The sequence below is a fragment of the Equus asinus genome, chromosome 8, assembly GCF_041296235.1.
Source record: "Equus asinus isolate D_3611 breed Donkey chromosome 8, EquAss-T2T_v2, whole genome shotgun sequence".
NCBI classification, from domain to species: domain Eukaryota; kingdom Metazoa; phylum Chordata; class Mammalia; order Perissodactyla; family Equidae; genus Equus; species Equus asinus.
Window position 1 is genome coordinate 32,441,513 of NC_091797.1, and position 13,976 is coordinate 32,455,488.

The 13,976-nt window shown below is 37.5% G+C and overlaps 1 protein-coding gene across 1 annotated transcript in view; it reads left to right on the forward strand.

Annotated features, from left to right (window-relative positions):
* The first annotated feature begins 981 nt into the window (after positions 1–981).
* Positions 982–13,976, forward strand: part of TSBP1 (testis expressed basic protein 1) — a 37,604-nt gene continuing 24,609 nt past the window's right edge. The window contains 4 exon segments of the mRNA XM_070516712.1: positions 982–1,057; positions 1,646–1,666; positions 2,255–2,275; positions 4,944–4,964. Of these exon segments, the coding sequence (XP_070372813.1) occupies positions 982–1,057; positions 1,646–1,666; positions 2,255–2,275; positions 4,944–4,964 (139 nt within the window).

Sequence of the window (13,976 nt, forward strand, 5' to 3'; positions counted from 1 at the left end):
AGATACAAATAAGATACTCATCAGGGAAGGAACCCTGACCACTGCATCCCCACAGCTCCAGCTGTCAGATCTCAGCTAGTTACTACGGTCCCACAAGGTAAGGAATGAAGTATAAACTTTATTTGCTCCTCCATTGAAGTGGAAATTTTGCTCCTGGTGTCTACATTTCTGATGTTTTCCCAGAAATAATTTCAATGCAAAGTGTATTTTCCTATGCCAAAGAAGCACTCTAATTAGTTCTGTCTTGTTTTTCCCATATTTTAGCTGGAGCTATTGGACCCATAAGTGAGTTCCTTTTCTGTTCCCTAATTCTGAAACTCTTTGGTCTTCCGTGGTATCTGGAACCCTCTCCTCACCCTATCTGTTTCCATTTCTATACCTGTAGGCTTTCCCACTCATGCTTCTTTATTGCATTTGAATCTCCTGACATCTCCTGATGCCCAAGCAATTAGAAAAAAAAAAATGCCCTGAATTGTTCACTAAGTATAAGACAAGGGAAAGCCAAATAACTCATATTTAAAATAATGACCAGAAAAAAATTCTCTGAATTATGATAAAAATAATCAAAACAATTATTTGTGGGCTTTTCCTGAACTGGGGAAGAGCTATAAGAAGAACAGGAGAAGGCAAAAAGAATAAGCATGATAAAGACAAAGGAGGAGGTGGTGATGAAAAAAGATAAAGGAACGAACATCTCACCTACCCCTAAAGAGTTTCAATGCTTTGAGACAGCTGAGGGGTAGACAGGAAAAGGAGGGAAAGAGAGGAGGGGTGGCAGCAAAGGAGAAGACCCCACAAGCTTCAGCCCAAGTTCTATATGTTCCCCTGTGCCGTGGATTTCTCATTTAAGATGAATGCTGAATGACTTGATCTGGTGGGAGGGTGAGGGGCTTCCATGCTAAAATTACCTACAGACCTGCAGTAGTAGTTCTACCTCTGGTTGAGTTGCTTCACGGTTTCTTTAGACATAATATTGGTGGTATGAGAATTCTGTTAATATCAAACCACACTGATTTCCCTCCTCTTTGTATTTCAGTGCAATTCACAGCACCTATTCGTAAGTATTAAGTTTGTTTCTCCACTCTGGTTCCCTTGATATCTGACCTACAAGGTCTTGAGGCCTGAGCTCCCCTGTTTTCTTGAGGCCACACATCTTGATACCCCTAGCATTCCTATTACACAGTTTCCAAAGAAGTTCTGCATGAGGTATAGAGACTTCAAATTCCGTGGGCTAAGATAAGAAAATAGAAAAGAAAGGGCCCTTTTAGTAGCAGTCATAATGCCCTGTCAGCGAGGGAAGGTTCACTTTTCTAATAAACAATAAATCCCCAAGGGAATCAGAAAAACAAAAGGAAAACGTAAGAAAAAAAAATAGAGACATTACAAATTAGTATGGATTGAGTCTTTCCCAATTCTCTAAAGGTTTTCAATCATCACTGAAAATAAGGGGAGGCCTCCATTCCTGTAAGTCCCCTATATTGTGCAACAAGGAGCCTACCATAGGACTGCTATACAGGGAAAGCTTGATCTTCTTAGGGTTCCCATTTATGATACTCCCCTAGAGTGAATGTTGAGCAATGATGAGTATTCTCTTCACAGTGGTGAAGTATACTGATCTCTCTCTCTCTCTCAATCTGTTTCTCAGCTGGAGCTACTGGACCTATCAGTAAGTTTGCTCATTTTCTACTGTGGAGCATTTCAATTTCCCTGGATTCTATGTTGGGATTTCAGGAGTTTAGGGTCCACATTTTCTTGGCCTTTTGGTTTTCTTCTACCGAGCATTTAAGTAAGTCATTAATGATCCTGTGAATGTACATTCTACTGATAAACACAAACTACACAGTGGAAGACAAACCCTTGTAGGTTACCAATGGCTTATCAACATCATACAAAGGGCTTCTGAAAACAGTAAGTGGAAAGAAGTGAAATAATGAGAGAAAGAAAGAAAAGAAAGTTTAAGTGGGAAGGATTTTTCAAATCCTCTACAGGGGTTTAAATGGATCAAAGGAGTGACCTCTACTTAGTACTTTTGCTACTTACCCTCTTGGTGGATCCATTAGATGAGCAGGCCCTTATATGTAGTAGATTGTTTTAACATTCCAGCAAGAAAGTCAATTGTAGCTGACTCCAAGTTTACTGGTACAGATTCTTACTGGGAAAAACATATAAATGAGAACTATGGTCTCCAGAGTCTGAAAGCACCTACTGATTTCTTTTACTTCTTTTCTCATTTCTTTCTTTCTTTCTTTTTTAGAGCTTTCTCAGAAAACCATTGGTAAGTCAGCTGAGTCTCAATTATAATGCCTTATGGTCCTTTACAATGCTTACAACATCAATCTATTTTTATTTCAATGATTTGTGCCCACAGACTCAAGGATCAAGTGTTTCCACTGCCTCATTATCCCATCCAGAATTCCCAGAAGTTGGATTCACCAAGGTTTTGCAATAAAAAAATATTAACTATGAAGCTGAAATATAAAGTGAAAAAAATGGCCCCCCTCCTCCACCCAAGGATGGTCCTTTCTGAGCTGTTCCCACTTATGTATATAATCTAGCTCTTTAGAACCAATATATAATAAAGATTTAAAGCACAGAATCTAAACTTCTTGTTTTCTGTGCAAATAATCTTTCATTATTAGATTATCTTCATTGGGTAAAATAATCCAAATTTTAAGTTTATTTTCATTTCTAATTGCTCTGGAAAATTCTCTCTAGGACAGTTACGTTCCATTTTAGCCAACTTTTAGCAACTTGCCCTATTGCATTTTTCCACGGAAATAACATAAATAATGGCTAGGTTCCAAGATACAACTGTCCGTAATTACATGTTCATAAACTAAGAGCAAGTAGTTACAGCTCACACATTGGGTTATAGTATTCCTAACAAAAATTAAGAATTTTTTAAATTATAAACTATAGAAATATGAGTTGATGTTCCCCTATATTCATCTGACAGAATGAATTTATACCTAGTCACATTCTTTGAGTGATTCCTATAATGTCTTACAGTTTTTCTAATTTTCACATGCATTATTTTGTTGGATCTACACAAAATTCCAATGGTAGTGGGTAAAGCAGGTACTATACTCATCTTTAGAGATGAAGAAACTGAGGCTCAGGAGTCATTTCTCAGAAAAATAAGGAGGGTTTTATTAGTTAATAATGAAGTTAGGACTGAAGTTTTGCTGACTCTTAGTTGAGTTCTTTCTGCTAACATTTTGGTTGTTATAATGGGTGATTAGCAACGAATAAAATGAGATTCTAATGCTATAAGTCAGAGGGAAAAAAGGCCTATGGGGAGAGGAAGTAAGAGAAAATGTAATACAAAGAGTAAAAGAGAGAGAAGGAAGATATAAGTTAAGGAGAGAAAAACAGAGGAAAATAAAAAGAGAAAAGTAGGAAGAAAATTGGAAGGAGAAAGAGTAAGTGAAATGGCAGATTAGAGAAGAAAGAAGAATAAATGAATGTAACTAAAGCTGATAAAGAGAAGAAAAGGAAGGGTTCAAGGAGTCACAAATTAAGAGTGGAAAAAGGGGAAGAAATATAGGAAAACTGAAAAAAATAAATAAAATTTGAAATGGTCATCTGCCCAAGGATTTAGCGGCTTATACCAAGACAGCAGGTGTCCTAGGAGTTCTACTTCGGGATCAAGGGCGCTTTTTCATAGATACAGTCAAAGCAAATATTAAATTACTTTTGTAAGACATCTAAATTTCTAGTTTGTCTACAGCTCATAGCCCAGGATATACAGAACTGATAAGGCACCTTCTAGCTTTTTTACACAGAAAAAAAAAATTCAAAGTTAAAGGTTTGGGGCTTATGGGTCAGAACTGGGATATTTCCCATCATGAGTGCCATGCAGTCAGGGGCTGTGGAGGAGAAAGATACCACAATGCTGACTGAGAGGAGGGGTGGTCTTTTTAGATTCAATTAACCATGCAGACTCACATGATTATCATAGCCCTCACCTGGCATCAGTCTACTTAGTAGGGCTTAAAGCAGGAAACACAGCTTGCCAGCAGGGCAGTATTAGCCAGCCCTCTTCTGTGGGAGTAGTCCTGGCAGTGGTCTCTGCAGGTGTCCACAGAGCCACCCAGGAACTATTCTCTTCAGCCTCCCATTGGCTGAGGATGGGAGCTGCCCCGGCTTAGGAGCCCCAAGAACCAAAATTTCCTGTAAGAACTCCCTGTATATAACCTGCAGGGATCTCAGAAGGAACATGCCGAAACTATAACACATGGTCACTACACTCAGGGAAGCCAAGCCCATGGCTTTCTAACAGGTATTTATAGTTCTCCCGGTTCAGATGCAGTTTACCAACCAAGGATCATTCTTATGTAAAAGCAATGTTGCCAAGTAACATAGCAGGTCTACAATCTTTATCAGGTCACCAGAGGATCAGAGCTAAAAAAAAACCAACGGAAGGCTAAGTTCTTGTTAAAACCTGAAGGTTTTGTTGACCTCTGCCCATGCGCACTAAAGCTAATCAAAGCAGCAGTTGCAGCTCTGTCATCCCCAATAAGCTGGAAGCTGTGAGAAGACTGGATCTTTATCTCCTACCCTAATGCCTACCTCTGGAACATAATAGTTGGTCAGAAATAAAGATTTTAGTACAAGAGTGGTCCCTTGAAAAAGCAGTATCTTCCATTGTTACTGACAAGAAAGGTAAGTATAAAGTCTAAACTTCCCCTAATGTCTCCTACGTTGACAAGGATCCTAGAGAAACCCTCACCTGAGGCTGAAATATTACAATATAAGCTAAATATCTCTTTTCCTCTGTAGTTAACATAGCTGGATTAGTTCTCTCTAATGATCTCACTACTGATATCACTTCCTCTCCTCTACCCTACCTCGCAAAGCCCTACCCCTAAAATAAAATTAAAGAAAAATTTATTCTTCATCTGAACACCCATACTAATATGCCAATTTGGATTTATTTTTAGTGCAAACTCCAGGACCTATTGGTAAGTTGCCTGTATATATATATCTCAACTCTTATATACTCAAATTCATAATAAATAGTATAACATTTATCTTATAGTGACTATAGTGGTTTGTCAATAATCATTAGAAGAACATCCCAAAGCAAAGATGCAACAGAGAGAATCTGGGGAAGGATATAAGAAACGAGCAAGAAGACAAAAGAAAGATAGCTGAGAGAGTAAAACAAAAGTGAGATGAGGGAAGAAAAGACAGAGGAAGATGGAGAGAAAGGAACACATTTAAAATTTCACCTCAAACACCTATAGTGAGAGGCAAGAATGAAGTGGTTATCCTTCCAACTAAAACAGGGTTACAAGACTCCTAGAGGAAGATCTGATTCTTATGGAGAATTTATAGTCCAGCAGCAGTGCAATAAAAAGTATTTAATCCTGAAAACTGGAATTTAGTAATTCCTGGGAAACCATTTTCACTAGTCTCCTTTGGAAATCATCAATGGTACATGTGTTTTTCATGTTCAACAACCACAATAATTTATGTTTGTTTTTATTTTTAGTACAATATACTGGACCCAGTGGTAAGTCCCTTATCTGGTTCTTTCCCCTGGTATTCTTTGATCTTCTACAGTGTCTAGAGAGCCTATTCCCCGTCCTAAATGTATCTATTGCCATAAGAACAATGGTTTTAGACATCTTTTCATGCCTCCCAGTTTCCACCTGCTGAGAATTCTCCAGGATTTTTTTTTAAAGAAAAAGAGTAAGAAAATTCCCCCAGATATGGTCCTGATGGCTTCTATAACAATATTGGACTTTCTAAAGTAACAAAGAAAGAATAATAAGAGTAGTTTTCCAGTTCTGAAGTGCTTTGTAGTTTATAAAGGGTCTGCTCAAAGATAATGGAACAAATGTACAGAAAATTAAAAAAGGAAGACAAATTTAAAAAATAAAAGTAAAAGAGAGAAAATCAATCAAATTTAAATAGACTGAAGTCTTAACAATCTTCTTCCCAGTTTCCTGGGGGAAGTCTACCAGGGAATACTACTCAGGATCCAGTCTACCCAGAGTTCTTCAGTCTTCTCTCTCAACTCTCAAGGCCATTCTCTTTCCTCATGTCCTATCCTGCCCCCTTGCCCCAAACACCCCTCAACACAAACACACACACACACACACACACACACACACACACACACACGCACACAGAGAGCTTCAGGGAACAGAATATGACAGTAGTTGGGCTGCAATTACAGGAATTGGCAGAAGCATCAGGCAACTACAAACCGTAAGGGGGAGAGAGTGAAGGGAGAGCTCATACTGTGACTACGTAGGGCAAAGCTAGTGTCAAAACCAACTGTAGGTCATAGGAAATTCTGAATCTGGAAATTAAGTGATAGCGTTCCAAAGTTTAAGCCAAACAGGAGGAAATTATCAGAAGGCAAGTCAGGTGTACTCAAACATTCCTTCAACTAGCTGAGTTCCTACTATGTATCAGAAACTGAGCTGAGCACTGGGGATAAATTCATGAATAAGAAAGAGAAGACGTGTTTGGTCTCTGTTGCTGTGGAGTTTACAGTCCTACAAAATGTCTTGGGAAAAGGATCTCAAAATGTGAAGAGGGCAGGCAATCTCCCACACAATCATACTATGACCACTAAAACTGGATGTTGCCTGCCCTAAATGCTGGTTCTAAATACCCTTCCTGTTGTGGATGAATATGAGCCATTATTGTATCGACTACTCCTCTAAATCAGGGTGGCCTTTCTCAGCAATCTTGATTATCACCAAGACTTACAGCCTTGGAAGTTCTCATAATTCTTATAAGGGAAAAAATGTAAGCCAGCTTACCTCAGAGGATCTCACTGTGGCTAAAGGAAGGGTCTCATCTGGCCCAAAATGCCCTAATAGCCACCATATGCCAGACAATCTATATGGGTACTTGGATTCCCTTTCCCTTCTTTTCTTCCCTGCTTACCTCCCTCTTTCCTATGTGTGAAGGTTTTAAAAATATAATAATGGATAAATGAAAATTATATTGCTACATTTATTCCTTCCTAGCTTTCCCCAAAATTACCAGTGATTTGAAAAGTGTGCAAAATGCACTGATTAATTTTTTTAAATTAACAATAACAATGCTCCAAATGAGACTAGTAAAGAGGAGTGGGAAGAAAACTTTTGAAATCAATTGAAATGTCAGGTAGGAAAGATTAGTGAAAATGAGAAAGACGAAAGTACACAGAAGTCCAAGTTTAAGATATTATGAACCTATAGAAGTGTTTCAAGCATTTACCATCCCTGAAAGGAATGGAAAGGTTGGATGAAGCCTCACCTTATGGCCTCTCTCCTGCCCCAGACCAGCAGAAACAAGCCTGAGGATGCGAAGCACAAGTGTAAGTGCTTAAGCCCAGACACTGCACTGAGCTAACAGGCAGGTTTTAGAGCTCCCTGCATCTTCTCTGAAGTTACCCTTTTTAAGCCCACCATGAGAGAACTGAGTTCTCTTGGTTCTACACACGCTGATTTCTCCTTTTTTTCCCTCCACTTTTCCACCAGCTGAAACTTCAGAAATGACCAGTAAGTTCCATGCCTGTTACGTTATTAGTTGCCTTCGGCTTCCTACATGATCTCAAATCCTTTGTTTCTGTCTTGTAGGTATAGAAATTCATGTTTCTCTGTCTCCTTCTTATTCTACTATCTAGCTGCCCCCAAGGAGTAAATGAATTGAGGGGAATACAAACCCCACTTAATAACCCAAAATGTAAAAATCAGAGGAAACTATCTGAAGTTTATTGTGACTTGTCAACAAGGGAGGGAGGATATTTGTATTAATGAATGAAAGCTTGCACATGATGGCAGAAATAGGGAGAAGAAAGGTGAAGGCAACACAGTTTACACTACCAGTCCCCTGTAGGATTTTAAGCAGATACCAGTCACTGCCAAAAGGGAAGAGAGAAATCATCTCCCTTTCCTGCAGCCTCCCAGACTAAGCAGGAGGCAGAATCCCCCAAGACATGATGGCGGTTGTATTCCCCAGCACAGTGCACTACAATACCTACAATGGTTTCATGCTCCCTCCATTGCCATTTCTGATAATCTCTCACAGAAGAGTAGCAGGAAAACTAGGCCCTCTTTCACCAGACTTCCGCACTGATTTCTCTCTTTGTTTTTCAGCTACAGGATACTCCTCTTGTAAGTTTGACTGTCTCCCTTCATGATGAAACTCAATCGTCTCCAGCAGTGTCTAACAGATCTTCTTGAATCAAAATTTATCCATCCACATTGAGATTGCAATAGCTAAAGCTCCTATTTCCTTGAACTGTTATTTTTCCATTACTCAAAATTCCACTGGGTTATTAATAAGTTTCTAGAATGTTCACTGAGTCATTTAAAAATTAAAGAGCACAGAAAAACTTTCTCCATGGTTTTAAAGATTGCCAATTAGGGTCTTTCCATACAGAAGGGAACAAAATGAGTGGGAGAAAAATATATAGATAATATTTTTGTTTTCCACTTGGGTCATCTATACAAGCAGTTAGCAAGTGTTTGTTTCTCTGCTGTGCATTTTCAAAGTCCAGCGATGTCTATTGGAACTAGAGTTCCAGTACAGGAACTTGAATTTTCTTAGCCTTTTTCTTCTCCGTTATCCAGAATTCCACCAGTTGATTATAAATTTTCTGGAAAATTCAAATGCCTCTAACCAGAAAAACTTTTCAAGCAGTTATATCACTAGGAAATTTGCCAAAAGGAAAAAATGAATAGGAGAGTAAACAGGAAGGGAGAAATAAGAAATCTCTCTGCTTGTTTTTCAATGGAATCAACTCTTCACACAATCACTAAGTCTGTGTGTTTATTTGATTCACTGCCACGGGGCTCGACTGATTTCTAGTGGGGTCCAAGAGTCTTTATCTGGCCATACTGGGATGCAAAGGGCTTGAGGTACATCTTGGTCTCTGCTATTTCATTATCAAAACCCATCTGGGTTATTAATGATGTACTGGAAAGTTCTAACACTACTGATTTAACTAAAGATGAAGAAGGGAGAAAAAAAGTTTTGCTTAGTTATAAAGACCACCAATAACAGACTGTCTACAGAAAAGAAAAAAATGATGGGAGAGAAAAAAGGGGATAAGAAATTTCTAAAACAGTTTTTCATTTGTACCTCCTGCCCTACCAGGTCTGTTTTTTCACCTTTGAATTCCAAGATACCTGAGGAAAATTTCCCTGACCTATAGAGATCTTAGGGACTTTAAGTTCCTATTTCCTTGACATCTTGCTTTCACTTTAACAATAATTCTCCAAGGTTTTCAATAATTTTATGGAAAAAATCAAACTCCGCTGACTTACATAAAAAATAAAATACAGAGGGGAAAGTTTTCCAGCAATTAAAAATGATATGTTACAAGGAACTTCACAAATTGAAAAAAAAATGAACCTGGAAGAGAGGAAAAAGAGATAGCAATTTTCTCTGTTCTGCTTTCCAGCTGGATCAATTCCACATGCTTTCAATAAAGCTTCCCACGTTTCCTTCACTGTGGGGTCCTGTAACCTCTCCTTTCCCTGGCAGTGCTGGGATTTCTGGGCACAGGCTACATACTTCCTTAAGCATTTACCTTCCCATGGTCAAAATTCTATTGTTATTAATGATTTCTTGGAAATCACTAATTGTTCAAATTGTCGTGATTTATATTAAAAGTAAACAAAGACCAAAGGAACATTTCCCTTATCGTTATAATGACCTACCAAGAGGGAACTCTCTAAATAAAAAAGAAAAAAAATAGTGAGAGAGAAAAGGGTTGTAAAGATACTTCTCTGTTTGTCTTTCAGCTGGTCCACCTTCAACGCGTAGAGGTAAGTTCAGTCTTTCTCTACTGTTTCCTGTTGTTGTTGTTGTTCTCTACAAGACCTATGGACCTGTCTCTGCTCTGCTCTTTTCTAACTCTTATGCAGCAATTTGAGACTCACAGCTCTCAGTTTCCTTTGCCTTCAGCTCATGCAGCTTCTCTCCCTATGAAATAAACTTACATTTACTTGATTTTAAACATATATTTACTTTGCACCTCCTCTGTGATAAGAACTATATAACTGCTTTAATTACATTATCCCATTTAATCCTCAAAGTAATTCCATTGATCTCTTTGTAAGGGCTAGGAAACTGAGACCACATACTTGCCCAAGAATGCATAATCATATAACCATAATTTGAATAAAGAGCTATGTGGCTCTATGAAGCTACCAGGCTTCTCTCCTACACAAATATGCCTTCTTAGAAAGAATCTTGTTCCTTTCAAACAAATATCCACTGATATCTAATCTGGTGTTTTTTTAGGTCTGCCTCTGGCACCCATAAGTAAGTATGACATCTGTTTCTCTACTTTGGTTCTCTTTGGTCTTCAAAGTCTGAAGGACTTTGTTCTGTTAAAGTGATTTGAATTTCTCATTGCTCTCTTGCTTCCTTATTACTCAGCTTTCCCTACATTACAAATAGTTTAAGAAAATACTGATTAAAAGAAGGACTAAGCTAGCATTTGTCCACAAAAACTGAAGAATATTATGAAATAACAGAGGTAGGCAAAATTTTTGAGAGACAGACAAGAAGTCTAAAATGATGTTTAAATGGAGAGAGAGCTTGAGGGCTCCCTCAAAGATTACAGTGCTATCCAAAGGAAACAGAAGGATCCAGTGGTCTTTAGCTGGGACTATACCCAAAGTTGTTCAGGTCCAATAAATGAAGAGGGTTTTTAAGGAAACCGTGCCTTTGACTTCATCATCACATCCTCACTGCTTAATCTTACATCTAAGTTTACATTGCAACTACCCTATAGAGTTGTTTGGGATGCTTTCTTCTTATGCCCACCTAAGTCCTCCCATCACAGATACCAGCAGAATATATTAGATAATACTGTTTTTTCTATTTAAGAAAAATCACATGGATTTCTTTTTGCTTATTTTTTAGTGATTTCACAGAGAACCTCAAGTAAGTTCTTTACTTCTCAGCCTGTATATGTGAGACTGAATCCTGAGCAAGGAGGCTCATTAGCTAAATATTCTCACTGCACAGATGAAAACACTGAGTCTACAGAGTCAATGACGCAGACCCCAAGGATGAGGCTGGATACGTCAGTTATCCATGTTTGCGCACAGGCCTTATAACTGGAAATGGGGACCAAGGCCCACTTGAGGTCAGCGGAAAGGATTATTGGTTTTGCAGCTAGAAATTATAATCCAGAATCTAAATTGAATGAATAGTGCCCTTTTCAGTAGAGGCATCAGAGAGGATGGGCAGGAAAAAGATGTGAAAATCCAAGACCCAAGGGATTGGGAGGAGGACAAAATGTATGCCAAAGGAACTAGGGAATATGCCACCTTCTTTTTGTCTGGCTTGATCTTGGTTGCTAATTTAACTTTTAGTTAAAAATACATATCCAAGCTTAAGCATAAAAACTGTGGAGGGGGATGATTTCCAAGGGGCAGCAACTAAATAGAAATGCATTGTGAGAAGAAGCTAAAGTTAAGTTCTTGGCAGGAAAGGTGAGGGAAGAGGAGAAAAAGAGGTAGCAGCTTCACCTCAGAAATAGAGCTCGAGTTTCAACACCTATTACGAGATGGCAGCCAAAGCCTCAGGACACAGCATGGTGAGAAGTGGAATTGGGCCTCCCCGAGTTAAGCTGGGAGCAGAAAATACACTGCCTGTCCAAGGAGAAGAGCCAAAACATCCTCACCCATTTGCCCCAGCCATGAAAACAAAGTCACCTGCACAGATCCAGACCTAAATCTGCCCAGGGCACAAAGCCCTGCTGGAAGTATGTTATCCATGCAGTGTGGGAATCCAAAGCCAAAAATGTTGAGATCCACTTCAGTGATGGATCTTAGGTAGCTAGGGCAATAGCAACCACGAAACTCCCCACAGTAAGGGATCCACAAAACAGTATTCACAAGATAAAATTTTCACAATGGTAACTCCCAAGGAATAAGAGACTACCAAAAAAATATGAAATGTATGAGGAAATTCAGCACTTCACAAGCCCCAACAAATTGTAGAATTCCAACTGAGAGAAATATAGCTATTAGCAATGTGAAGAGCACTAAAACAAGAAAGTTAAAATCTTCAAAGATATTAATGCGCTTAGCAAATGTATATTTGGTGCCCGTTCCAGGCCAGGCATTAACCTAGGCATTGAGAATATGGCAGTGAAAAAAGACAAAGTTCCTGCACTCAAAGAGTTTACATTTTGAGATAAAACCAAGCAAATAATAGCAAATAAACATATAATAAAAAATAAGACAACTGGTAATATAATAGAAATACAACACACACCTTCTGAACCCATTGGGAAAAATAAAAAGGACAAAGAAAACTTTATTAATCCAAAAGAACACAAGAAAAGAGAAAAAAATGAAAGCAAATAAAAAAGAAATTTTAAAAATTTAGGTGGCAGAAAAAAGTTTAAATATGCCCCTTAACACAGTACTTGAAAATAGTTGAGAATAATTCTTAAATGTTATCAGCATACACACACAAAAAAATGGTAATTATGTGAGGAGTTGGAGATGTTGACTAACTTATTGCAGTAATCATTTCATGATACATACATGTATCAGATCATCAAGTTGCATACTTTAAACTTACATATGTTATATGTCATTAATATCTCAATGGAGGTGGGAAAAAAATCAGCGGGACAAAATCAATTTCCCAGAGACAGATCCTTCTTATATGACTAAGTTGATCTCATAACAGATGGGAAATTCAATAGATGGTCTTGGGTCAATTGAGTATCCTTATGTAAAAAAAAAAAAAAAAAAAAAAGTTCTACCTCACTCATTTCCTTAAAAAAAGTCCAGTCCAATTAATGACCTAAACATGAACTCTAATGAACTCTATCACTTTTAGAAGAAAATATAGCAGAATAAACTTGTGTTCTTAGATAAAGAGTGAGGTTTTTATATATCTCCAGAAAACACCAAACATAAATGTTGACCAAGAAAAATTCAAAACTTCATATTGACCAAACATAATATGCACAAAGTTAAAAGACAAGAGGAAGTCAGACTGAGAGAAAATGTTTGTGGTATGCATAGCTATCAATGTTAGCAGCATTAAGAATATATATATAAAATCCCCAATCAGTAAGAAAAAGAAAAGAAATTAAATGATTTAATGATAAGAATAAACAGTTTACAAAATAGGGAAACTGAATGTCTAATAAACATAAGAAAATTTGCTAAATCTCTGTAATGATCAAAAAATGCAATGTAAAAATGAGATACTACTTTTCTCAAAATATATTGGCCAAAATTTTAAAGCCTGACAAGATTCAGGTTTTTATTGGCATGTGTGATAAAGTGAGAACTCTTTCTCTTCATTCTCTGAAAAGCAATTTGTCAGTATCTAAACTAGATATGTGCATACCCTACGAATTCTACTTCTGAGTATAAACACCAAAGAAAAGTCTTACATATGTACATAAGAAGACATGTACAAAAATGTTTGTTGTGATATTTTCAATAATAAAAAATCAGGAATAAATTAATAAAATGTATACCCATAGGACAGAATACTACACAGCAGTTTAAAATGAATTAACTATGTGTGTCTGTGTGTATAAACAAAGAAAGATCCCAACTATAGTGTTGAATGAAACAAGCCAGATGCAAAATGACATTTGCAGATATAGAATGACAGTAAAAGATAATATATGCAAATTAAAGCCAAAAACTATGTAAGCCCACCGTATTGCTTAAGGATCCACAAATATAGGAAAGTACTTTTAAAAGTTATTGGGTACACTCAACTCATCATAGTGGTTGCCTCCAAAGAGAAGAGGGAAGGAAATGAACCTGGGACCAGTGATTCAAAGAGATTCTGGCCATCTCTGTAATATTTTTTTCTTAGAAGAAAAATTGGGAACAAATATGATAAATATTACATTATAGGTAGTATGACTATTGATTCTTGAGATATTATTATTCAAGTGTTTTTTAAAATATCGCAAAATGAAAAGATATGAAATAAAATAAATATACTGTGAAGCCCTAAGGAGG